The sequence below is a fragment of the Diachasma alloeum genome, unplaced genomic scaffold (assembly GCF_001412515.2).
Source record: "Diachasma alloeum isolate Michigan unplaced genomic scaffold, Dall2.0 Dall_scaffold_01062, whole genome shotgun sequence".
NCBI lineage: Eukaryota > Metazoa > Arthropoda > Insecta > Hymenoptera > Braconidae > Diachasma > Diachasma alloeum.
The window spans coordinates 212,811-238,899 of record NW_021681173.1 but is presented as its reverse complement, the minus strand read 5'-3'; the positions used below and the strand labels follow the sequence as shown (position 1 = coordinate 238,899).

Genomic DNA, 26,089 nt, shown 5'->3' with positions numbered 1-26,089 from the left:
AATGAATCCACTCTGTTTTTCAGGAATTTCAATCCTAAAAATCGTCGTTCATCATCCACTCCCGAGCTCCCCATGTTTTCGTTCTTGTACCGAATGTGTACAACGACGACGGAAACAATCTCGCCGCAAAACAATTCGAGTGGTAGGGGCTGGCATCGTATAAAGGCGCAATGGCAATTAAAATCATCAGTCTTAAAAGAAAACTCCAGTTTAATCCAGTCGACAGCGCCAATCCCTCCAAAACGACTTGAATTACTTCTCCATTCAGTTCTTCGTTTTTTTATTTCTCTCGACAATTTCCTTGAAAAATCGGGGCAAATTTTTTACTTTGAGGGGAAGAGGGACGTTGAGAAGAGCTCGAGGAGCCGCGGAATTACCGATTTTTCATTTGCCACTGCTTATTTTATTTATTTACATTTATGCGTTACGTCAGGAAGACGAGTAAAATAATTCAACTCCAGTTTCGCACGTTTTTATTGTCTTCCGTCGAATAGTGAACCCCTAAAATTGAGGAGGCAGTAGCAAATACCCTCGATTACTGGATAAATACGAATAGTCGGGGAAATAACTGACGGGAGACGGATAATTAAGGTAAGCACTCTGATTTTAATCGGCGACTAATGACTTCTTGAATTACTTCTTCATTCGGTTCCTTTTTTTTATTTCTCTTGACAATTCCCTTGAACAATTGGGGTAAATTATTTACTTTGGGAAGAAGAATGGCGTTGAGGAGAGCTCGAATTGCCATTACATTATTTTATTCATTTACATTTATGCGGTATGTCAGAAAGACGAGTAATTCAACTCGTTTCGTGCGTTTTTATTCTTTCGTCGACTGGTGAACCCCCAAAATTGAGGGAGTGGTAGCAAATACCCTATTACTATTTAAATACAAATAGTCGTGGAAATAGCTGACGGGTGACGGATAATTAAGGTAACCAGCCTGATTTTAATCGCCGACTACGGATGTTTTTTCTTTCATAACGCCGCGCAGAGCGAATAATAGCTCCATATACTGCATTGCACAGGGATATTCACCGGGGAAGTACACGGAACGTGTCATTGTTTCCGAAAATTATCGAATGATTTGTGATATCCGGGGGGAATTATTTCCGCCGAATAAATCAAAATATTTTGCCTGCCGAATAGAACGGGATGACGAGACACTCTCGTGAAGGACTTTTTCGGTGATTGGGAATTAACAGTTTTCATTCAATGACCTTTCGAGGTCTTTGTGTTTTGTTGAAATTTTATGGACCTTTGGGGAATTAATTACTCGTGGTGACGCGCTGACAAAGGCCTGGGGGTGTCTGACGTGATCGATGGAGTCTCGAATTTCTGGCGGTCTTCCTGGGGTATCCTGTTACATATATAAACCCGTGGTTTCCACTTTTATCCAGTTTGAGCCGGAATCGATCTAACCAATGGTGGCTGATTGGTGATCCTCCGGCGTTCGATGGCAATTCGTCAATCAGGAGTCGATAATTATGGGCAGAGATCGGGTGTGGGGAGGAGTTTGAATAAAGTGTGTGATGTTTTTTTTATTTTAATTCTTCATGTTCGATTGTTGGGGGAGGGGGCACTCGTGCTCTGCACGGAGAGAAATATTCAGTAAAAATTACGGAACTCACAATTCACTCGACGATTACGGAATCGACTCAGAAAATTTAAGTGATGGTATCGTAATTTTTCACAGGAGATTCAGATAAACATTACGGAACGCTCCGAAAAAAATCCGTGACAGTTCCGTAAAATTTCCTACACCCACATTTCGAACGGAATTACGGAAAAGATACGTAATTTTTATTGAATATTTCTCTCCGTGCGGTTGAGGGACGGGCGGGAATTTCGTAGAAAAAAAAGCTGCAGTGAATTCGCGGGGAAATTCTATTGGATTTCTATTGAAATTTCTGGAGTTGAATAATAATAGAATAGAAAAAAAATACAAGTTATAGAGTTAGAGAATAATAGAAATAATAGAATTTTCAATCTAAGAAAATTGTCAGGAATATATATCGAACTATCGATTTATTCTTCCATCGAAAAATTTAGCAGGTTTTTATCTCTTTTTATAGAATATATTTCGTACAGAATTTTTGGTTGATTTTTTTAAATTACAGGAGAAAATTTGTGGAATTCATGGAATATATTTTGTATAGATATTTTCTATAGAATTTTTGCTTTATTTTTTTAAATTGTAAGAGACGAAGAAGTCAGTGGAAAAAAACACGAAAAATTGCCATCGAGGAATTTCTATAATTCTACCGATTTTTTCTATAAAATAGCTTCCATTGACATTAGAAATTCAACAGAATTTTTCTGCGAATTCGTTACGATTTTCTTCGTTTTTATGTCTTTTTTTAGTCAATTTTTCGTCCAATTATGGACGTCTAATTCAGAAATTAGTTCGCAAATTTCTTATTTTTATAATGCAATTGTTCTTATCTCATCATGAATTTCATTTTTGCCCGATTGTAGTCTCTTTTTATCAAATATATTTTGTACAGAATTTTTGCTTGATTTTTTTTAATTGAAAGAGACGAAGAAGTCAGTGGAAAAAAACACGAAAAATTCCTAACGAGGAATTTCTATAATTCTAGATTTCTATAATTCGAATTCGTTACGGTTTTCTTCGTTTTTATGTCTTTTTTTAGTCAATTTTTCGTCCCATTATCGAACCTTCAGAAATTAGTTTGCAAATTTCTTATTTTTTCAGTTCAATTGTCCTTACCTCATCCTGAATTTGAATTTTCGCCCGATCGTAGACAAAAAAATTATGAGCTTTTCCACCCTCCCTGATTATTCGTCCTCGTGGAGCATCAACTCACGAATTACGACTTTACGATGTTCAAGAGACAATTTGGGATTTTATTTGACAGATTTACTTTAATTTCCCCTGAAGATGAGGCCACGACTGCTGATCCTCTTCCTGGCCCTGTCGATGTCCTCGGCGGAGCAGCGGACGACCCAGGAGGAGTGCATCGCAGAGCACCCAGCACTCCTCCACTTATTCTCGTGGATCGATTACTCGGTTCTGGCGGTGATGCTCCTGGTGTCGTGCCTCATCGGGACTTTCTACGCGTTCTGCAGTAAGAAGCAGGAGACAAGCCAGGATTTCCTGCTGGGGGGGTCGAGCATGGGAACTCTACCCATGGCAATGTCTCTGGCTGCCAGCTTCATCACTGCCATCGAGTTGCTGGGGAATCCGGCGGAAATGTATGCGCAGGTGAGTGATTTTTCAAAATGTGATTTGAATTTTTTTTTGTGAATACCTTTTAATCAATGCGTTCTCTTGAAAATGACGAGAAATCTTCGTTTCCAGAGAAAGTAAAGAATTAATCTGTTGCGAATTCTTCATTTAATTCTTTTAATTAGAGAATTAGCTATGTAACCGTTAGGTTTGTGCTTAAATTTTAAAAAAATTAGAGAATTATCAATGACAATTTATTGAGCTGTTAGAGATGATGATGAATCTGATTCATTTGAATTCCATAGAAAGGAAAAGTCGCCAGAAAATTCTATTGGAAACGTATTGACAATTTCATTCATCCATTCCATTAAAAAAATTCGTATCTCTGTTGCGCTTTGGTAAAAATATTTTTAAGAATAAAATAAACAGATTTTGATTCTTCTACACAATTAATTCTACCGAGTTTGTTTTTTTGTTTGTGATTTTTCAAAACGTAATTTCAATTTTTATTGTGAATACCTTTGAATCAATGCGTTCCCTTGAAAATGACGAGAAATCTTCGTTTCCAGAGAAAGTAAAGAATTAATCTGTTGCGAATTCTTCATTTAATTCTTTTAATTAGAGAATTAGCCATGTAACCGCTAGGTTTGTGCTTAAATTTAAAAAAAATCAGAGAATTATCAATGAAAAATTATTGAGCCAAAGATTGAAGTCAAAGATGATGATGAATTCGATTCATTTGAATTTCATAGAAAGGAAAAGTCGCCAGGAAATTCTATTGGAAACGTATTGAAAATTTCATTCACCCATTCCATTAAAAAATTTCATATCTCTGTTGCGCTTTGGTAAAAATATTTTTAAGAATAAAATAAACAGATTTTGATTCTTCCACACAATTAATTCTACCGAGCTTGTTTCTTCAGAAATTTCTCGGTGAGAGGGGAAAGAAAAATTCAATGACACAAAGTCGAGAAATTCAGAAAATTTATTTCTCGATTGATTGATTTATTCTCAACTACATTATCGAGTTAATTTACCGTTTATCTCTAAATGTAAAAAAAATCGTTAACTATTTGGATCCACCTGCTTGTTCTCCAGGGCACACAATTCTGGATGACATGCTTCGCATTCATCCTAGTAATCCCCATAACATCGCGCCTGTATCTCCCGGTGTACATGAAATTGCGATTGACATCGAGCTACGAGTACCTGAATCTGAGATTCCACCGGCATTGTAGACTCCTCGCAAGTGGACTCTACATGTTACAAATGATTTTGTACACCTCGGTGGCTGTCTACGCACCAGCGTTAGCTCTGAGTCACGGTAACTACGAAAACAAAATATACGGGGAAAATTTTCCATCGAAAAACTTGAGAAATTCGTTAGAAAATTCAACACTCTAACGAATTCCCGTTTTTGTTTTTTGGCTCTGTACAGAAAAATTTTGCAGTTACACCCGCGTTTATTTTCTATAGAAATTACTGTTTTATATTAATTATATAAAATATTAATTATTATATATTTATATAATAATATATTATATTACAAATAATATATTCTTAATATAATAGAATATACTATATATAATATGATATATACTGTTATATATTGTTATTATTTATTATTAATTATATAATAATATATCATATTGCATAATTACAATTATATATTTATTAATAATAATAATATAATTAATAAATATATAATTGTAATTATATAATATGATATATTATTATATAATAATATATCATGTATATTATTATAACCGGAATCTGCGGAATTCTTCACTAGAATTCCAATAAAAAAATTTTCTCCACTAGATAAATTTAATATAAAATTTTTTCGTGTGCAAATCCACATTTTCACGATTTATTCCAGTCACTGGGCTCGACACGTACGTCGCTGTATCTCTAGTCTACGTAGTCTGCATTTTCTACGCGTCTCAGGGCGGCATGAAGGCAGTGATAATGACGGATACCTTCCAGGCAGTGGTTCTGCTCGTCTCGCTGTTTGTGATCGTCGGTCTGGGGATGGCGAAGGCCGGGGGAATGTCCTCGGTGTGGAGGGACAGTCTACATACCGATAGAATTGAGTTATTCATCATGGACCCTCGTCCGACTGTTCGACACAGCTTCTGGAGTGTCGTCGTGGGGGGGACCTTCTACTGGGCCACGATGTTCTGCAGTAACCAGGCGTCTGTGCAGAAGTACCTGAGTGTGCAGTCCATCGGACAAGTCAGAACGTGAGTGAAAATTTATGGCCAAGGGGATTCGGTCGCGAAGTGGTCAGACTCGACTTTGAGAACTGACTTTGATGAATTTCTTTAGATCTTCTTTATTTTTTGGGAATACTCACGCATGGAACAGTTCTATTGACAACGTATGTCTGTGTAACATTCTGTTGAGATATTTTTTACAAAAATTGACTCGACTTTATAATTTTTTTTAAATAATATTTGATATTTAAGATTTTAGCATTTTAATTTTATTATTTTAATATTTAAAAATCTTATTTCTCTATAACTTATTCTACTGAGATATTCTCTATAGAAATTGACTCAAATTTATAATTTTTTAAAGTGATATTTGATATTTAATATTTTAGTATTTGAATTTCAATATTTTTTATTCTATTGAGAATGACTATTTTCTCTACAGAAATTGAAAAATTCTCTATAGAAATTTAAAATTTATCAATTGTTTAAATAATATTCGATATTTAATATTTTTTCATATTTTTTAATTTTTTTTTCGATTGAAAGACAGCAAAGTGGAGAGAAAATAAATAGTTTCTGTCGTTCAGTCAACAGAATCGACAAAAAACTAACAGAATTTTCAACAGAAATCCAATAGAATTCGCTGGATTTTTCAATTAAATTTTTTCATTGTGGGAATAGCCCGTTAATTGTCAATTCCGAACTGTCCAGAGCTCTTTGGGTGTCCGCGCTCAGTCTAATCCTCATCTACACCATCAACTTCCTCACCGGAATGGTCCTCTTCACGGCGCACAAGACCTGCGACCCCCTGAGGGCGTCGCACATCTCGGGAATGGATCAGCTCCTTCCCCTTTACGTCATGAATTTCATGGGGGAGTACCCGGGGATCCCGGGTCTCTTTGTCGCTGGCATCTTCGCCGCCTCCCTCGGTACCGTGGCGAGTGCCCTCAACTCCCTGGCGGCCCTCACCTGCGAGGACATTCTCCAAGGGCTCTTCAGGTTTCAAGTCCCTGCGAGCAAGGGGGCCGCTTACGCCAGGTGGATCAGCATCTTCTTCGGAGCTCTCAGCTTCGCTTTCGTCTTCGTCGTCGAACGTCTTGGGAGCGTTCTCCAAGTATGAAAACACTAGTTTTAAACCACTCGCTTTTTCACGTTATGAAATCAATTATCAAAGTAATATTCTACTCCATAAAAATTCGTCGCAATCCCAGGATTTCGACTCGTGCTTTCTACTCATGTCGTCATAATCAGTTAAATTGTATCATTAACAATAATTTGATTCCGCAAAACGTCGAAGAAATCCCCGAAACAATCAGTGCCCCGAGCTGCATAGATTAATCAGAATTTCTACATCACTTTTTACGTTTTATCGATAAACTTGGCACATTCATGGGGCACAGCAGTGACGCCAGCATTCGACCCCCCACGACTCATCCCCGTGATGATAAATCGAAGAAAAAAGTCCAGCAAAAAATAACTATAGATGACAGAAAGGATAAAACAATGATTAACAATATCATCGATTATATATTTCGGTGTATAAAAAAAGGAAATCAAAATAAAAAAAACATGGATAATGCTGTGTCAACGACGTAATCTTCAAGCATCTTCACGTGTCAATGTCTCCTCCAGTGGTTTCATTCAACAATTGAAATATTAAAACATGATTGGTGGGATGGGGACTTGAGAATATAATGTAGACTTTCTTTCNATCTTCACGTGTCAATGTCTCCTCCAGTGGTTTCATTCAACAATTGAAATGTTAAAACATGATTGGTGGGATGGGGACTTGAGAATATAATGTAGACTTTCTTTTCATTATGATTAATAATTAATGAATCAGTTATGAGGTGACAACAGTCTTATTGGGCAGATTGATCGAGGAGGGGTCAAATGCCAGTCCACATCGTTTATCCCCTGGCAATTAAACATGATCATATGTACAATTTAATATTTCACTTCTATTATGCTTTCCATTCCTCTTTCATACTTTTTTTGTCCTCCAAACATCGATCACAACCACCAGAACAGTACACCAATTATCTTTTTCTTGTTTTATCGAAATACATTTTACTGAATCATTATCGTTTCTTCATGATTACTCTTCTGTTGTCTATATTATGCTCCGTTGATTCTCCTTTCCCTTTTATGCGTAGTTTATTCAATATTTTATTGGTTTAACGTCGTGGGTGGAATTTCATTCGACGATTGTTTACTTCCAGTCCTTCGACGGATCAGTCGTCACATCGCCGTATTGCCAGATGTTACGGTGATGCTTCTTTGCGTCATTCTCAGCTGTTTTGAAGTCATCGTACTGAAAAAAAATCAATTGGAGTATTAATGGGAAAGAAAATATTCTGGGGCAGAAATTAATTCAATTAAATCTATTAAATTTCCATCAAATTTGACAAAATTCGTCGGCAATTGCAGACACGACGGAATCATTTCCAAATATTCCATGAATTTATCTCTCCAAATATTCCATGATTTTACGTACCACTTTGTTAGTGATCTTTCTGCTTGTCACGTGCAGATATCCATCAGAAACAATAGCCTTGACAAGATCCTCATTGGACACTGGATCAGCCAGAGTTGCAGCTGGAAGACCATTAGTTCTGTATGCAACATTTAACAACAGCGTCTTGTCTGCCAAATCGTCCTGTAGAGCCTCCAGCGCAGCTTTGAGGTCATCAGCCTGAAAATCCAAAATAGTAAAATAGAAACAAAAATAATCTTCCCCTCTTTCAATTCTTCTTTCCCTTTTCCTTAAATTTTCCCTTCTCTTCAATTCTTGAAACAGTCTAGAATAGCTTTCCAGTCTTTACAGTGTTTATCCATGAGTTTTTTTCATAATTTTTTTAATTCCCAAAAACTTTAATTCCCGAGAATGCATTTAAAAATGAATAAAAATCACGTTTTCAAAAAACTCACATCCTTGGGTGCCTCCACATAAGCCAGCACATGTTCATGGGCGAAAGCCTTTTCCCCGGAGAATCCCGCAGGCAACGGCGCAACCCTCGTGACATTAATCACCTCCCTGTTTCCATAATCAATATAAAAAACGCTGACATTGGTCCCAGCCACCTTCTCGACCTTGGCCCTGTACCACTGGTCATCGCCACTGAACTTGGCAGCAACAAGTTCCCCCCTCTTCGGACTGTACGCCCCAGGAAGTGGAGGATTGTCCTCGAGCTCCTGGCGCAGTCTCGTCAGAAGCCCCTCAACCTGACTGCGCTGGTCCACGTATTGGGCGTAAAAGTGGAGCTCCTCAGTGATCTCAGATACCACCACTTCCTTGGCCTCTGTCTTCCTCTCAGGCACCTCCTTCTCTTCTTCGATCTTCTCAGTGTCTGCCTCAACCTCAGCTCGGTCCTTCCAGATGTTGAGTTTTTTCGCTTTTGCACGCTCCTCAGCACCTAAATTCAGTCATTTATTTTTAGTTTTTTTATTCTATCCGAATTGATGGGTAATTGGGATTTTTTAAATTGTGAATGAACAATCATTTCATTTCAATTTTTTTGGACTATTTTTCTTCTCCTTTCGTTAAGGGGAAACGGAACCCCTGTGTCTGTACGAACTTTTAGAATTGTGTTTTCTCCTACAATTGTTAATTTTCATCAATGAAACTTCTCTGTCAGTTCGATCATTGCATTGTTGAGTCAATGAAGGAGTTTCATAAATAAAAAATACTAATTTCTGGAGAAATAACAATTCTAAAAGTTTATATAGACACAGGGGTTCCGTTTCCCCTTAAAAAAAATTACCAAAAAAACTTGGAAACTTTGAGTCGAAGAATTTCAAAAGAAAATCCCTCAATAAAATAAGTAATTCGATCAATTTGAGTTGATTCTACTGATTTTTTAAACTATTAAAAGACATTAAAAAGCAAAATAAAATGAATTAATTTTGTTTGAATGGCGTCAATGAAATAAATGCAATGCAATTCAATACAATTGCAATTCCTGCAATGTAATTTGATTAATTTCAGTAATTTTACTGATTTTTTCAATTACCAAAAACATTAGAAAGCAAAATAAAATGAATTAATTTAGTTTGAATGAAATAACTCGAATGCAGTAACTAATATCCTTCAGATTCCAAAAAATCCTTACCCTTCACAAGCTTCAGGTACTCTCCATTCTCGGTGAAGCTGGAGACCTCAGCGAGGCCCTCCTCCACCAGAGAGACAGCGACATTGACCCCATCGACAAAGAGCCAGCCAATGAATCCACTGCCTTTGCTCTCCATGCTCTCGACCATGATCTCCACGTCCTTCTGGAAGGTCTGCTCCTTCATGAAGTTGTAAGCCTCCTCGCCATACTTCTCCCCCTCGATAGTGCCGCCCCCCGGCTTCGGCCTGGACCTCCTGGGGGCCTTGACCCCAGCCAGCAGGAAAGTGATGAGACAGTGCTCCTTCGGCAGGAAGAGCTTCAGCCTCGAGCCACTCGTAACGAACTCGACAACAGCCTTGATTCCCCTCGTCCTCTTCAACGCTGACAGGTGGACCTTGGCCTTGGCGGGATCATTAGACAGATCGATTATCCTCTGAGGGGCTGTGTCCTTCTTGGCGTGGAGTCCGTGCCCTGATTTTTCAGCCTTGCTCTCGGCAGCCAAGAGTTCATTGTAATGTTGGGGCCTCGAGTCGTCGTTCTGCTTGTACCTGACGACTGTCGCCAGCCCCTTGGACACCATCGCCTCGGCAATGTTGACTTTTCCAACTAAAATCGTGCAGCAGATCTTCTCTGGGTACTGGTCCTTGGCGGGCTGCGTGTAATCCTCGATCACCTTCACCTGCTTTCGAATGACCTTCTTCCTCAGGAATTCCCTCGCCTCGTACATGAAGGGGATGTCGTACAGGGGACGGAAGTCCTTCGGGCGGGGGGCGTCCTTCTCCTCCCCTGCCTTCTTCGGGCGCTGGGGCGGTCGCAGGCTGCTCAGGAAGACCTGCAATATTTTTTCACTCATTTAGAATTTTGATCTTTTTATTAAATCATCATTCAACGACTTGCGGGATTTTTTTATGGCAAATACTTCTAACTGCGATTATCATTCAACGAAATTCATTCATTTATTGAATTCATTATTCATTATTTTTTTATTAATACAACTATTTGTGTGGCCTCAATTTTCTAATGTTTTCTCCGCTATTTTTGTTTATTCTTTTATTTATCTTCAATTTGTAAGTTCTTAGGGGTAGGAAAGCTATGTAAAAGGTCTTAAAGGTCATACTATCTTGCAATAAAATTATTATTATTATTCTTTTACTTCTACAGTAAAATCCACGAAAAAAACTTGGAAAAATCAATATTTATAGGCATTTTTCTAAACAAATATCTATTTAAAAATACATTGCATAATTTTTAATAGAATTGATACAAAAAATAAATAGAAATTCAATAGAATATTAAGAACAATTCAGTAGTGAAGTGGTAAAACGGTACAAGTTAATTTTGACTAGTGACCAGTTTTCAATGAATATCTCGGAATGGAAGGGAGGTAGAAAAATTTTTGTGATAACCTTTTTTGTAGAGCCGATTGAGAGCTATAACAAATGTAATTACAAAAATTTCGCTATCTCCCTTAGATTCGTAAATATTCCTGAAAATCTCAACTGGGAGATGAAAAAAATGAAAAAAACGTGTTACAAACCTTTTTTACTTCTCCATTCTGATTCTTCACGAGCATGGAGTCAGCACTCGTGATCTCAATGACAACAGCATTGTATTCTTTCTGGGGAGCTGTGGGCACCCAGTCCCGCCAGAGTCGCAGTCGTTTCTCCTTCGCCGCCTTCTCAGCCATGTAGAGATTGTCGACAGAGGATTTGGTGATGTTCATGGTCCAGCCAATGCACTTGGCGAAGCCCTCCTTCAGGAGGAGCTCTGCGATGTTCCCGTTGGGATGGAGAATCGTCCCCACGAAGTTGTTGTTGTTGGCCGCCTCGAGGATTATCTCAACGTCTCTCTGCAGGATTCGACACTCCACGAAGAAGATGGCTTCCCTCGCGAAGGGCTCCTCCTCGTCGGACTTGATCTGGGGACAGCGGATCCCCGAGAGCATCAGGGTGACGTGGTAGAAGTCGGGGAGGAGGAAGGCCTTCACCGTTGAACCGTCCCTCACGTGCTCGATTATCGCTTTCACGGGCTTGCCGTTGTACTTGTCCACCAGGGCACGGGGGTTCTCGATCGTCCATTTCACGTCGCGAATGTGCTCCGAGGATGGCGCACCAGAGTGGAGGCCCTTGCCGGCTGATTTCGCCGCGTCCTCCAGCTCCATCAGACGCTTTTGCGCGTCGCTCGGATTGCGAACGTCACGTTTCACTGTCGCCAGACCCTCCGACACCAGGAGTTCAGATACGTTCTGACCCGTGTTCTTGTCTGAGGGATTTATTACTTTTATTACTTGATTTTGTTACTGACTACTTTGCTTTTTGGCCTTTTTGCAGTTGGGGATGTTGCAAAATTTAATCTCTTTTATTTTGTTCAGCTTATTTTGATTTAATCTCTTTAAATTGATAATAATAAAAAGATAATTTATATTTTTTAAATTTATTTTCATTTTATCTTTGATGTTATCTTCAATTTACTTTTTTTATTGGTAATACGAGAATTGTTTGTTTCTGTTAAAGATATACAAATGCTGTATTTTTATCTTTTCGCTTTTTTTTTCAAATGGAGGTATTGTTGAGCCCTATCCATCGACATTGATTAAAGTTTAATTCGTGTATTAATTTTCAGAATTTACGATTGCTTCAAAAATCGGTTGTCTCACGATGACTTGGAAGAATTATTTCGATGCAATAGCAGTTTTTTTCTAATTTACAGAATAATTTTAGAATAATTTCCAAAACTTCGGATTTTTTGAAAATGAGAATTTCGGAGGTATCTTTGGATATAAGAGTATGAATGAATGAAATAAATAGGCTATAAATTAATTCAATCATAGTTTAAAATATGGTTTAATGCCACCCTGTAGGGGTTGATTGTAAAATTATTCTAGAATGTAACGTACGGTCGAAGAGCCGATTTTTATCTCATTTTACTGAATTCTCGTGGTTATTGTACCTTTTCCCAGCCAGACAGAACCGTACTTTCTCGTGGTGGCGGCCTTCTCCTCGGCGAAGACCACCTCCTGCCCGATGAGCTTCTTCCTCAGGAATTCCCGGGCTTCCCAGGCCCATGGCTTGTCCCTCTCCTCATCGGCGTTGGGGCCACCTCGTCTCCCTAGTTTGGGAGCTGAGATGTTGGACAGGGAGATCGTCACCTCATTTGGGGGCCTCCCTCGTGGAATGTCCCTGATTGTCACGGTATCACCAGAGACAATCTATCGGGGGGAAGACATTTGTCAGGAATTTTTGTGATTTCACCTCGATTCATTCCATTTTCAAATAAATCCAACTGTTCTGGATCAATTACGATGACAAAAAAAATTCATTGATTCATTATTCGATTAATCTATTCGTTCTTTTTTTCTGGTATTTGTTCTTAATTCGACTTGGATTATTTTTTTAAATCGCGATGGGAAAAAGTTTATGTTCAATTGTATTGGAGGGCATTAACGACGGTTAAATAATCGAAAAACCGATTTTTTTAAGATAACGCCCTGGAATTCTGTCACGTCGCAGCAATTTTGAGAAATTTACAAATTTCTTAATTGCTGAATTCTCAGAAAAATCGCGGAAGGCATTTTAGCTAAACCCAATCATTTTCTAGGTGTTCAAAAATCAAATAAATCTTCAGGAATTATTTTTAATTATTACAGACACTACCCTGTGAATTTTTCAATTGTTGAATTACCTCGAAATCCAGGAGATTTACCCGGAAATGTCAGACGGGATTTGGAGGGAATTTAGTGAACGATTGCTTGTTATTTCATTTATTACTTTACAAATTTCTCAATTGTAGAATTTCCTCAATTTAAAAATTTATTATATTTACTTAAAAAAATGTAAAAAATGCTATTGTTTATAGAATTCAACAAACTGAAAATGTTCAAAGAAAGAAATTGATTCATTTAGAAGGGATAATTGATAACAGAATTTTTTTTAAATCGAAAACAAACAATGAAAACATCAACTCTAAATTGCCAAACCCAATACTGTTTTCCAAAACATTTCCCAATCGTCTGCCCGAACATTTCCCAACAAAATGCCATGAATAATTAATCACCAGCATTACGCTCACATCCCGGTATCGTCATTCATAAAATCCCTGACACAAATATCCAGACCTGAAGAACTGAAGATCGAAAAACCCACCCTGAACACCCCTCAATCAAAAAAACATGATCACACAACAATTTTTGAAATGATTTTGAAAGTGCGGGGATTTCATTTTAATTTGAATGAAGATTAGGGAGAGAATATTAGACAATTAATTTTTCTTTGAGAATAGTAACTATTCATCGCAGTCATTACCCTGAGGACTTTTTAATTGTTGAATTATCTTGCGATCTAATAATTTATATTATAGAGACGCTATTTGCAAAAAGAACATCTCTCAATAAAAAAAAATGAGCACACAACAAGGATTTTCAAAATGAGGGGATTTCATTTTAAGTTGAATGAAGATTAGGGAGAGAATATTAGACAATTAATTTTTCTTTGAGAATAGTAACTATTCATCGCAGTCATTACTCTGAAGACTTTTTAATTGTTGAATTATTTTGCGATCTAATAATTTATATTATAGAAACGCTATTTGCAAAAAGAACATCTCTCAATAAAAAAAAAATGAGCACACAACAAGGATTTTCAAAATGAGGGGATTTCATTTTAATTTGAATGAAGATTAGGGAGAGAATATTAGACAATTAATTTTTCTTTGAGAATAGTAACTATTAATCGCAGTCATTACCCTGAAGACTTTTTAATTGTTGAATTATTTTGCGATCTAATAATTTATATTATAGAGACGCTATTTGCAAAAAGAACATCTCTCAATAAAAAAAAATGAGCACACAACAAGGATTTTCAAAATGAGGGGATTTTATTTTAATTTGAATGAAGATTAGGGAGAGAATATTAGACAATTAATTTTTCTTTGAGAATAATAACTGTTAATCCCAGTCATTACCCTAAAGACTTTTCAATTATTGAATTATCTCGGGATCAAATAATTGACACAAAAATGTCAGACATCATCTGAGAAAATTTAATGAGCTATAAAAAACTATTCGCAAAATAATATTTCTAGATTGTTTTTCATAGTATTTATTGCTCCACAGATCATTCAATTTTTCAAATATATTGGGACCTAGTAGTTTTATAAAATAGTATCAAAGGACAATTTAGGTATGAAAGACAGTAAATAACAACAAACTCAAAAAATCTATAGCCCAATGCTCTTTTCCAGGCCATTTCCCAACAAAATTCCCTGAATAATCAATCATCATCATTACGCTCATACCTCGCTATCTCCGTTCCCAAAATCCGACAGAAAAACCTCGACCTAACGAACTAAAGCTCGAAAATCCCCCCTGAGCACCCCTCAATAAAAAAAAACACTGATCACACAACAGGTCAATTCCCCCCGAGCCCGCCTGGACCTGAGCGTCCCGCGAAACCCGTCATTGCCACGTAAATTCACCTGCGAATCGTTCCCGACTCGACGACAAATTGAATTACCCCACATCTGACATAATAACTCGAAAAATCACAGAAATTGTGCCGAAATGGAGAACATATGTCTGGCGCAGGGCTAGAATGCCAGCTGGTTGGCCCTGATAAACACAAATGCCCCCGAAAATACCAGAAAATCCACCCCACGAAGGCGAGAAAAATTTATAAAAAAATTGATTCAGGAAAATGAGCCGCAAATCCCTGGAAAGACTCACCAATTTCACGATACCGACTTTCGTGTCCACATGCGGCGTGCTGTTAGGAGTGCTCATGATGAATAATATCAGCCCTGAATTCCAAGTGTCTTTTCTGTATTAAAGTATCAAAGAATCAACTCGATTTTACACGAGTCAATTGCTTCGTTGTACGATTAATCCAAAATTAATGGTGAAAATAAAAATACACGATTTGTTTGATGGGGAAAAACCACTCCACGGCTGAGGTGTAATTCAGAAATTTGCTGGCATGTTTGAGGGAGCACTAACTGGTGGGTTATACGGGACTGGAGATATTGTTCCACGATCAACCACGTACTACGGTGGATGGGTCCGAGCGCGATCTACAAAACGTATCACTACTGATACTTTCATTTTGCCACGATGCTGATGTGGCAACACGCGACACTTCACCGGTCGATCATTACGCCCTCTGGGGATTGTTTTTTTACCTGGACTTTTTTGGGCGAGGGGGGCATCAACTTCCGGTTTTTTTTGGGATTTGAAAAATGGGGCAGTTGATTTTTGAGAATTTTTATTCTTGCTTTTTTCGTTTCCCTCAAAAAATCAATTCCCGGGATTGATTGTTTTTTTTATTGGGGGAGGGGTGATATCAACTTCCGGTTTTTTTGGAATTTAAATAAATGGGGAAAACTAATTTTCAACATTTTTAGTCATTTTTTTGTCCATTTTCCTCAGCCCTCACGGGATTTTTTTTTTTATTGGGGGAGGGGTGATATCAACTTCCGGTTTTTTTGGAATTTAAATAAATGGGGAAAACTAATTTTCAACATTTTTAGTAATTTTTTTGTCCATTTTCCTCAGCCCTCACGGGATTTTTTTTTTGATTGGGGGAGGGGTGATATCAACTTCCGGTTTTTTTTGGGATTTGAAAAATGGGGCAGTTGATTTTTGAGAATTTTTATTCTTGCTTTTTTCGTTTCCCCCAAAAAATCAATTCCCGGGATTGATTTTTTTTTTTATTGGGGGAGGGGTGATATCAACTTCCGTTTTTTTTGGAATTTAAATAAATGGGGAAAACTAATTTTCAACATTTTTAGTAATTTTTTTGTCCATTTTCCTCAGCCCTCACGGGATTTTTTTTTTGATTGGGGGAGGGGTGATATCAACTTCCGGTTTTTTTTGGGATTTGAAAAATGGGGCAGTTGATTTTTGAGAATTTTTATTCTTGCTTTTTTCGTTTCCCCCAAAAAATCAATTCCCGGGATTGATTTTTTTTTTTATTGGGGGAGGGGTGATATCAACTTCCGTTTTTTTTGGAATTTAAATAAATGGGGAAAACTAATTTTCAACATTTTTAGTAATTTTTTTGTCCATTTTCCTCAGCCCTCACGGGATTTTTTTTTTGATTGGGGGAGGGGTGATATCAACTTCCGGTTTTTTTTGGGATTTAGAAAATGGGGCAGTTCATTTTTGAGAATTTTTATTCTTGCTTTTTTCGTTTCCCTCAAAAAATCAATTCCCGGGATTGATTTTTTTTTTAATGGGGGAGGGGTGATATCAACTTCCGTTTTTTTTGGAATTCGAAAAATGAAAGGATCCAATTTCAAATACATTTGTGCTCGCATTTTCTTCATTTCCGTGAAAATTTAAATATTTTATAAATGGGATAATTAATAAATAAAAAAATAATGTTTGGAATATTCTATTTGTTCGAAAAGGTTAAAAATTCAAAATGAAAACACAGAAAAATCGCAGTCACATCTCCAATTTGTTTCCTTTATTTCTATATGTATAAAATACATACAGCAGTCAAGTATGATGAATTGATTTTTCAAACTTATAATATGTACAGATTGAATACCATTCAATTTCAGTTGATTGATCAACCGGAGACTAAAGAGTCTCCATCTCCTCAATTTTCAAATTACCCCAATTCATCGGATAATTGTCTTCAGAGTCAATCGTCTTTAGAGTCGAAACGTCTCGATTAAGACTGCCGTCCTCATTGGAAAAAATAAATTGAAACATCACAATCAGGGTCGAACAACAGGGAGAGTGTCTCGAAAGCTCGTTGCATTATTCAATCTGGCAAAATTAAATTCACAGTTACTGAGTTTGACACACCAATTTTAGATAATTACGAACACGAATTATTCTCAGTGCTTTTCTTCCTCCATTCGAATTCATTTAATTAAATCGGGTAATCACGGTTTTATCGTTTATCATTAATAGTCGGGCACGGAGTCGTAATTGTAGGATGGCTGATCGTTGCGACCCTCAGGAATTCTGTATTTCTCCTCCACTTCACTGTCATCTTCGTATTTCACTTGTGCAAAGTAGGGGGTCGAAGAGGGATAAGCATTTGCGTAATCAGGATAATCTGAAAATTATGTTAAAAATCATTATTAGTTTCATCTCGAGAATAATATTTCGTCACAATTATTTCAATTACGATGTATCAACCGCGTTTTAATTATCATTTACGGATTAATCTGTTTTTCCTCATTTGTCATTAATTTTTCGTCTTTGCTCTTCATCTCATCTTTTTCTCTGAACATTAATTTCCTTCAATTACTGTTTTAATCAATCATAAAATATTAAAACAGTAATTATAAAATTTCGTTTCCATAAAATTTATAAGAAAAAAAAATGAATAATGAGTATTCATCTTCATGTTTATTTCTTGAATTTATTGTTCACCTCAGCCATAATTTTAAAGTTGAAACTTATTTTATTCGCCCTCAGATTATTTTTTTAAAGACTTTTTAAAGATTTTTCCACTTCCCTGTGGCTTTTATGTCTTAAAAAAGGGGAAAATAGTGATTTACCGTCCATGGGCTCCTCCTTAATCCGTATCTCCTTGGTATCCTCGTCAGGCACCCTCTCCCTGTCCTTCCTGTCCCTGCGCTCGCGATCCCTGTCCCGTTTGTCCCTCTTCCTCTCGCGATCACGATCGCTACGATCATTGCTCCTCGATCGCCTCCTCTTGCGCTCCCTGTCCCTGTCGCGGTCTCTGTCGCGCTCACGTCTGTCTCTGGTTCTCTCCTCCCTCTGGATCTCCTCAATCTCGGGCTCGGGAGCACGTTCCCTACTGCGCCGACGCTTACGATCGCGCGATCTACTGCGCGAGCGTCGCTTTCTCTCGCGAGATCTTCGACGCTCTCTGTCAACTCGATCACGATCACTTTAAAAACGCGCAAATTTCATTATTTTTTTTTCATTCTTCACGAGAATTTCTTACGTGAATAGCAATTAAAAAAAACACAAACAAAAAAAATATACTGAAAGAATATTTACAAAACACTTGTCAAAATGAGGAAATGATGTTTACGAAAATTCAAAAATAATCGAAAACGTAAATAAATAAAATGGCTAAAGAAATTTGATGGAATGAAAAAATTGTGAAACGTAAAGTTGAATAAAAAAATTATTCTTATTCAATTCGATCAAGTTTATTCATTTACAAATGAAAATAAGACGTCCATTTGATTATTTTTTAAAATGAAATGAAAAAAATTAGATTGTTTACTCATTTTTCGTATTTTATCGTTAAATTTAGTGAAAGAATTCTACGGAAAAGTCCAATTACAAAACACTTGTGAAAATGAGGAAATGATGTTTAAGAAAATTCAAAAATAATCGAAAACGTAAATAAATAAAATCACTAAAGAAATTTAATGGAATGAAAAAATTGTGAAACGTAAAGTTGAATAAAAAAATTATTCTTATTCAATTCGATCAAGTTTATTCATTTACAAATGAAAATAAGACGTCCATTTGATCATTTTTAAAAATGAAATAAAAAAAATTAATTGTTTACTCATTTTTCGTATTTTATCGTTAAATTTAGTGAAAGAATTCTACGGAAAAGTCCTATTGATCATGATTTTATGAATGAAATAATGAAAGGGTAATTTCTCATTTACCGTTCTCTGTCCATCCCTCGTCCAGACGCCTCCCTCTCCCTCTCCAACCGATATCTCTCCCTCTCCCTCTCATTATCCTCCCTTCCAGAGTGTTTGATATTAACATCGGGTCCACCTCTCCTTGTCCCCCCAAGTCCACCCCCGAGCCTCCTCGGTAGCCATCCCTTAACAGTCCTAGCGCGCTCCACATCCACCAACACTCTGCGACCATCTATTTTCTTACCATCCGCATGCTTATACGCAGCTAAAATTACCAATGGAAATATATAGTTCCATCTGTTGATTTTTCACAATCACCTAATCAGGATTATCAGTATTAATCACTAAAAAAAATTATCTAGGCTCATTATCAGATGCAAGGTAATAATTTTAATCGAGTCATTTCTGAAAAAACAAAATGATAATCAAAGTGCTGGACGTTTCAGAGGTAAACAGGCTTTTCTTGAGAATATTTTTTTTACATTAATGACAATTTTGCAAGAGCAGGTCAATTTGCTGTGAAAATACGACTTTTGTGAAATCAATTCAATTCAATTCAATTTATTTCCTTGATGTTACAAAAGTTCTTTCTTTGTTTTACATCAACATCTATTGTGAAATCAATCCTTTTGTTCTTAATCTAGAAATTTCAGAAATTGTGCGGAACCTTCAATTGCAAAATTATTCTTAAATTAAGAATGATATTCTCTATTCGAGGATTATCCCAGTGGCAGAGTGGTAGATCGTAATTAATCGATTTATAAATTTTGTTAATTGTCACAAATTGTATTGCAAAAAAATCCGATGAAGAAATTAACGAACAGTTCATATTCATATTCAATTGAAAATTCAAACAAGTTGCAAAATTTTCCTGTCATTCTTTAAAATTCCTACTCCTGTCTCTTCACCCCCTCCACAATTCCAATCAAACAGTAATAAATTGATTTAGAGATTTTTTCAATTGTAAAACCTCAATGAAGAAAATAAAATTTAAAAAAATTCACTATTTGATTAAAAAAATCAACTGTAAATTGCAGTTAATATTTTCCTCTAATTTTCCACTGAAAACTGCACCAATTCAGTTTAATGTGATTATTACTCTCTACTGTTATCGCTATTCCCTTTAAAAAATTCCTATTCCTCAAGAAATCAGCCCGACTGAAGAGAATCGACTTCTTCAATTACGTTCCACCACTCGGCCCCCAACATCCCCTCCCTGTTACCTCAGTGTCGCTGGGATTACTCAACATCATCACCGTTTTTACCTGGAGGAACGGAAACAATTCATATTCCTCTCAACATCATCAGTGTCCCCATCGTCTTACCCAAATCGTAATGACCCGATGACATCCCAAAACATTACCAGCAAAATAAATAAATCGTCTCACCGAGACTTTCCTCGAAAGTCCCCTCTCACCTTACATGAGGCTCTAGGTATGTACTTGTAGTAAAATAAGAGGAAGAAAAAAAAATTATATCATACAAAAAATACCTACCGCGGCTACTTACGTACGGAAGTTAACACAATTATTTAAATGTTTTATATACTTTATGTTCATTTTTACTGTTCTTATTTAATGTGATAATTGAATACTTGTGCAAGTGACACGCGAGGAAGGTAGACCAGCGCGTACGCTATTCGTTTGGCAAAGCTCCCCAGTCTTCGGTTCGTTTCAATCTCCAAAGAGGCAATTACCTGGTGCGCTTTTTTTTATCATTCGTTTTTAGTTACTTACAGAGACCAACCGTGCGCATTTATTTCGATTTATTTTATTATGATTGTACATGTTAATGGCTCTAGTAGAATTAAGACACGGGTGTATCATCTTTCGAGCGTCATCCTGATTGTTTTTTCGCTTCCGAATGGACATTTTGTAATTTTTCAAATTCAACTTTTGAATTTTTCGTGTTTTGTCAGTACGTTATGACCCAAAAAGTCTGAAAATGCAATTTTTTGTTGTTTTGCTGGTGAATCGATGGAGTTTAATCATTCTTAGTTTTAATGTAGGTATTGTTGAGCCCTATCCATCGAAAATAATTAAAATTTGATTCAAATATTAATTTTTGGAAGTGGCGAATTTCTTCAAAAGTCGGTGGCCCCACGATAACCCAAGAAAATGGTCCGAATTCATTGAGTGATGGCTTGAAAAAATGGTCGCGATGCTCCTCTGAACGAATTTCAACTCATAAAATGATTTTCAAAAATTTTGCGTTTTTTGAAAATGAGAATTTTGTGATATCTTCGGGTATCATGCTTCAAATTACTTAAATGACGCATGAAAAATGTTTTTCTAATACTATTCTATCCAAGTTTCAAGATAATATGGACAGAATCATTCTTTTATTCGATTTATATGAGAATTTTCACGATTGAACAAAATAATATAAAACGGTAAATGATATACGATAGATGAAAACGATGTGCAAAATGACCATTCGGCAGCATTTATTAGCAATAACAGCTGTGCTACATAAAAACAAAAGCAATTGACCACTTGTTTTTTAAAATTTTGATAATCTAAAAAATTGGTATTCAGTGTTACGCAGCACTGGACTCTCCAAAAATTCTAATTGCACGATAGAAAAAAAGCTGGACATTTCCAAAGAATGTTTTTAAATAATATATTCAATAGATCCAATAGGGAGTAAATTGCAAATGAATAATTTATTATGCAATTTCTCTCCAACTGTGAAAACGTTCAGTCTATTTCCCACTTTTTTTACAATAACAATCATTATTTTTAGGGACTACTCCGCGATGTAAAGCTGAAGGGCGATTGGAAAATACTTTACATCATCAAAATAAAAAAAAAGAACAGTCAAGATCACGTTCGACAGACAATGCACCCGGGTCTTAACGAAAAAAACGCTCGTTCAGGGGAATGTGAGGAATTTAATCACATTTTCTCGTCATATCATTCACTCGCATACTTGAACTCTGGTGATTAAGATTCATTCAGTGAAGGCTAGTCGATATTTAATTATTTGAAGAGGGGGACACGACCCGGGGAAGGGCTCTGGCGCAGAATAAATTAGTATTCTATATCGAAATTGATATGTTTGAGGACTTGTGTGCGACGAGGGGCGAGACGGGGAATTAGTTAATTTCAATATCCAGAGATCACAATTTGGGAATTTCGTGGGATGCGAGAGAGGTCTCTTAATGATGTGGTGGGGAGGCCCTCATTATTGGGGGGATTTCGTGATTAATGAGGACTCGTTGTTTTTCTGTTGAACCCATTTCATCAGATAATGCGGAATTAAACTGGAGTCACTTAATTGCCCCCCCCCCCTCTATCGTAAAAACTCACCAATCGCCTGATTCCTTCCCCAAATTTAAAAAAAATAGCTAAAATAATTGAAAGCTCGATCGAAAGTGAGAAGCTCAATACGCGTTTCCATCAGTGGAGTCCCTGAACCTTAAACCGTTGAATTTTAACGACAACTCGAAGCCCACCAATCAATTTCAATGTAGAACGCTAATTAATGATTCTCGTCATTCAATTGGGACAATCCTACGTTATCAAAGACATCTGGAGTGAAGTGATAAAACCATGAGAAAAGAATTTCAACGTATTTAAATATGTATTAATCTCCGAAAATTCAATTTTAAGAGGAAATTACTCTTGAAATTTTCTCTATAAAATTAACCATCATCGAGATAATTTTATACACAGGAAAATGTGAAAATCGATTCATTGCAGTCCAGTTAAGGAGTCATATTCAACATTTTTTCCATTTATTTCGTGAACAAGGAACTCGACAAGAAAATGTCAAAATTTCTTTTCGCTGGCTAGAAGTGTATTGTGACATTTTCCTCCTGAATCTTATTACCAAAATGATTGAGATGTGAAAAATTGACTCGTTTCGTTCTGCAAGGTTTACACTTCACTGCGAGGAGAGAAAAAATCATCAAACATCATCCCTGAATTTTAATGACAGCCTTTCAGAAATTTTTACCAGAACTTTAGTGAAAATGGCATTATTTTACATCAAATATTAAAACTTTCATCAACAGCTGCATTTGAATTTCAAACATTGTGCATTTAAACTAAATTTTTAATTAAATTGTTTATGACACCTTATTCATCTTGAGAATGCAATAAAATTGAGTTTATCAAACATATTACGAAAATTAAACAATCCATTCAATTTAATATCTAACGGGTTGAGAATTCAGAGCAATAGTTCCCTGAATTGTTAACAATTTTCATTGTTAAATAAAAAATTCGTGAATAGTTTTCGAAAATTTCAAGGCTAAATTCCTAAAGGGGCCTTACCGAATGTTTACCAGAATTGTGGTAAAAATTCTAGAAAGACCAATTTTGACACGCCTATTAATTCAGGGATGATTCTCAACAGATTTATTCCCCACTCTCTAGCAATTTCCCCATCTAATCTCATTCAATCCTCAAATTGGCAAAATAATTGGATAATCTGACAACTGGATTCTTCTCAAGACAAGGGTAAACAGACTCTAACAAACGTTTTTTTTTCTCTTTTGTTGTATGTTGGATCTTACCACACATACAAACCTATCATATTCAGGCAGGTTCAGGGATTTTGCATGGAATAGTGAACGGCACTAGTTGCCGGCAGCGGCCACCACGCTGTACCAAGAACAAGATAAAAACTGTATTAATCAAGACAGCCAATAATTGTCCTTTTTTTGGTTGTTATTAAATTGTCACTGTTGCTTTATGTCAATAGCAATTGTCATCATGTGATCAATTGTCACTGGGTGTCTATATTTTTACCAATTGGGGTTTCATCGCCTGCATTGGGTGGTGGGTATGGCTGTGACCTTTATCCGGTTCAAATCACTAGACTTGGACCCCCGCCCTCACCAAAATTACTAGCTGAGAGTGACGCTATTTAACGAGAGCACCAAACTCAAGGGCCAACCCGAGGTTTCTTTGGTTGAGATTTTTTTTGGGGGTTTTCACTTTCTTTTTCGGTTTGGGAGTCTTTCGACCGTGATTTACTTACAGTGCATGTCCCTTTCGTGCTCATACTCAATGAATGCGTACCCCCTTGGCTTTCCATTGATCGTATTGTGAATTACGACAATCTGTAATTAATTTGTAAAATATTTTCGTTTAGACATTTTTTGAAAATGAGAAAATTTTGCGTAAATAATATCTCACGATGCAAAATTATCATTGAGAAACATTATTTGGTAAATTAATGATTAAAATAGTTGATTAATTAATCGATCAAACAGTTGTCAAATTATTTTTCGTATAAAATTTTCTTCTTTCTACAAAAATATCTCTTGATATTCACACAATATTATTTTTGAGTTTTTTAACTCATGATGGATTTAATTAATTAATTTTCATTACCTTCTTTACTGGCCCGTAAACCTCGAATTCCCTCCTCAGTTTTGATTCTGATGTATCATAATTCTAAAAACAAAAAATTTCACAAGATTACCCTTCAATTCCACAAAATTAATAGCTAAAAATGTGAATTAGGGAAGAACTCACGATTCGAGCAATGAAGAGTGTTTTGAATGGATCAGCAGTGACATTTGGAATTCCAGCTGGATCCCAAACCGCAATTTCCTGCTCCAATTTATAGGCAACTTGCTCAGCACGCTCGCGTCTTCGTCTCTCCAGTCTTTCCTCTCGAGTCTCGACACGAACCGGGGGAGGTGTGTCCTTGGGATCCTGAAAAGGTCAACCCCATTGTTACAGATTACTCAAAGACCCAATTAGTGAATGACTCATTCAGTCACAACAATTAAAACTAGACTTTTAACTGTCTTTTCAAATACTCGAAGTTAATAACGAGGGTTTTGGGTCATGATTGTCTTGAATCCTCATTAAATCATCATTAATTAATCAAAAATTCGTGGGTAATCAATTTTTATCATGAAATCCTCCAAAAAAATTTAATTTTATTTGCTTTATGGCTAAAAATCGTTAAGATATTCATGAATAAATGTAATACATTCCATTAATTATAATAGATGATTATAAATTAATTAACAATTCATTAATAATTAATTAACATCAATTAAACCCATTGTATCCTCCCCGAAAATCGAAAAAAAAATCCTGTTCTACTAATGAAAAATCGGGTGAATATTTAAATATAATTGTATTAATTATTGTTTGAATAATAAAAATATGTAATCATTGTTTAAATCATAAAAATATTCTGGAGTTTATCAAAAATACCCAACTTTTCCGGTTCAACAGTTTCAAATTGAGTGTCAATAATCATATTTTCAAGTTTTCCCCCATTAATTAATTGAAAACATGTTAATAATTAATAGTTAACAATAGAACGCTCCAAAACCCTCCCCATCTGTCTCATTGCCTGAAAATCCGAGGAACATGCACCAACAGACTTAAACAAATTCAATTATTCATTCTCATGAATTTAGAACTACAATTCTATTAATTATCATTCACATCACAAAAACATACTACAGTTTATTGAAACGGCCTGTGCAGCCGTAGGACTAAGACATCATCAAAAAAAAATCGTCCCTCTGCCCCGCCCCAAAAAAGCACTTCTCTCCCCTGAATCCGGGGCAAACAGCCCTGCGAGTTCACTCGCCTAGTAAAACCCCTCAACAATAATACGAGAGAGACAAATTACCTCAAAATATTTGAGAAATGCCCCGACGCCAAGGTATCCTCCATTCTTCTTCTCATGCGGTAGTTTGCTGACTGGTGGCAGATACGGTATCGGATCCCTCGGGGCGAAGAGAGCCAACAAATTCGGTGGCAAAAACTGCGTCATTCTTCGCACTTGGCATTCACTTCCATTTATTAACAATCACACTCGATAAAATAGCACTCTCGATAAATAAAAATCGCGGATTGCGGAGAGTCCACTCCTACGTGTGACTTTTTTTTTCACCACCCAAAAAACCAAAATGGCGAGTGCAGGCGTCAGTGGCGCCTCTGGGGGTCAGAGAGAATTTCCAGAGCTGTCGCTGAGTGGAAACGCGAGCCGAAGGATCAGCT

At 36.5% G+C, this 26,089-nt stretch overlaps 3 protein-coding genes across 8 annotated transcripts; 1 reads left to right on the top strand and 2 right to left on the bottom strand.

The window, feature by feature from the left end:
- Positions 1 to 204: 204 nt before the first annotated feature.
- Positions 205 to 6,550, top strand: LOC107045749 (sodium-coupled monocarboxylate transporter 1). 6 transcript variants are annotated; one of them, XM_015268101.1, is made up of 5 exons: positions 205 to 591; positions 2,903 to 3,226; positions 4,289 to 4,514; positions 5,070 to 5,433; positions 6,118 to 6,550. In XM_015268101.1, the coding sequence occupies exons 2-5, from the start codon at positions 2,903 to 2,905 to the stop codon at positions 6,524 to 6,526; spliced, it is 1,323 nt and encodes a 440-aa protein (XP_015123587.1). In that variant the 5' UTR covers positions 205 to 591; the 3' UTR covers positions 6,527 to 6,550. The 6 variants fall into 6 exon arrangements, with proteins under 6 accessions (XP_015123587.1, XP_015123586.1, XP_015123590.1 ...); XM_015268100.1 differs by having other exon boundaries at positions 2,880 to 3,226; XM_015268104.1 differs by lacking the exon at positions 205 to 591 and adding an exon at positions 903 to 934.
- A 574-nt stretch (positions 6,551 to 7,124) lies between these two features.
- LOC107045709 (staphylococcal nuclease domain-containing protein 1) lies at positions 7,125 to 15,584 on the bottom strand. The gene is made up of 7 exons (XM_015268042.1): positions 15,238 to 15,584; positions 12,468 to 12,726; positions 11,056 to 11,780; positions 9,519 to 10,350; positions 8,338 to 8,822; positions 7,904 to 8,101; positions 7,125 to 7,720 (listed from the first exon to the last, which is right to left on the bottom strand). The coding sequence occupies exons 1-7, from the start codon at positions 15,292 to 15,294 to the stop codon at positions 7,619 to 7,621; spliced, it is 2,658 nt and encodes an 885-aa protein (XP_015123528.1). The 5' UTR covers positions 15,295 to 15,584; the 3' UTR covers positions 7,125 to 7,618.
- Positions 15,585 to 16,950: 1,366 nt separating this feature from the next.
- Positions 16,951 to 25,998, bottom strand: LOC107045740 (U1 small nuclear ribonucleoprotein 70 kDa). Its single transcript, XM_015268088.1, has 7 exons — positions 25,719 to 25,998; positions 24,596 to 24,778; positions 24,452 to 24,514; positions 24,096 to 24,177; positions 19,128 to 19,371; positions 18,030 to 18,385; positions 16,951 to 17,581 (listed from the first exon to the last, which is right to left on the bottom strand). Exons 1-7 carry the CDS (start codon positions 25,860 to 25,862, stop codon positions 17,427 to 17,429), a joined length of 1,227 nt encoding a protein of 408 aa, XP_015123574.1. The 5' UTR covers positions 25,863 to 25,998; the 3' UTR covers positions 16,951 to 17,426.
- Between the last annotated feature and the right edge of the window lie 91 nt (positions 25,999 to 26,089).

Bases quoted from the DNA above. Each gene is read 5' to 3' on its own strand.
- LOC107045709 (XM_015268042.1), bottom strand. From the start codon at position 15,294: ATGAGCACTCCTAACAGCACGCCGCATGTGGACACGAAAGTCGGTATC. The intron at 12,727-15,237 runs GTGAGTCTTTCC...TCCCCCCGATAG, and splicing joins AAGTCGGTATCGTGAAATTG to ATTGTCTCTGGTGATACCGT. The intron at 8,102-8,337 runs GTGAGTTTTTTG...TTGGATTTTCAG, and splicing joins ATGTGGAGGCACCCAAGGAT to GCTGATGACCTCAAAGCTGC.
- LOC107045749 (XM_015268098.1), top strand. From the start codon at position 1,457: ATGGCAATTCGTCAATCAGGAGTCGATAATTATGGGCAGAGATCGGGT. The intron at 3,227-4,288 runs GTGAGTGATTTT...CTTGTTCTCCAG, and splicing joins CGGCGGAAATGTATGCGCAG to GGCACACAATTCTGGATGAC. The intron at 5,434-6,117 runs GTGAGTGAAAAT...CGAACTGTCCAG, and splicing joins TCCATCGGACAAGTCAGAAC to AGCTCTTTGGGTGTCCGCGC.
- LOC107045740 (XM_015268088.1), bottom strand. From the start codon at position 25,862: ATGACGCAGTTTTTGCCACCGAATTTGTTGGCTCTCTTCGCCCCGAGG. The intron at 24,178-24,451 runs GTAATGAAAATT...AATTAATTACAG, and splicing joins TTTACGGGCCAGTAAAGAAG to ATTGTCGTAATTCACAATAC. The intron at 18,386-19,127 runs GTAAATGAGAAA...GCGTTTTTAAAG, and splicing joins CGAGGGATGGACAGAGAACG to TGATCGTGATCGAGTTGACA.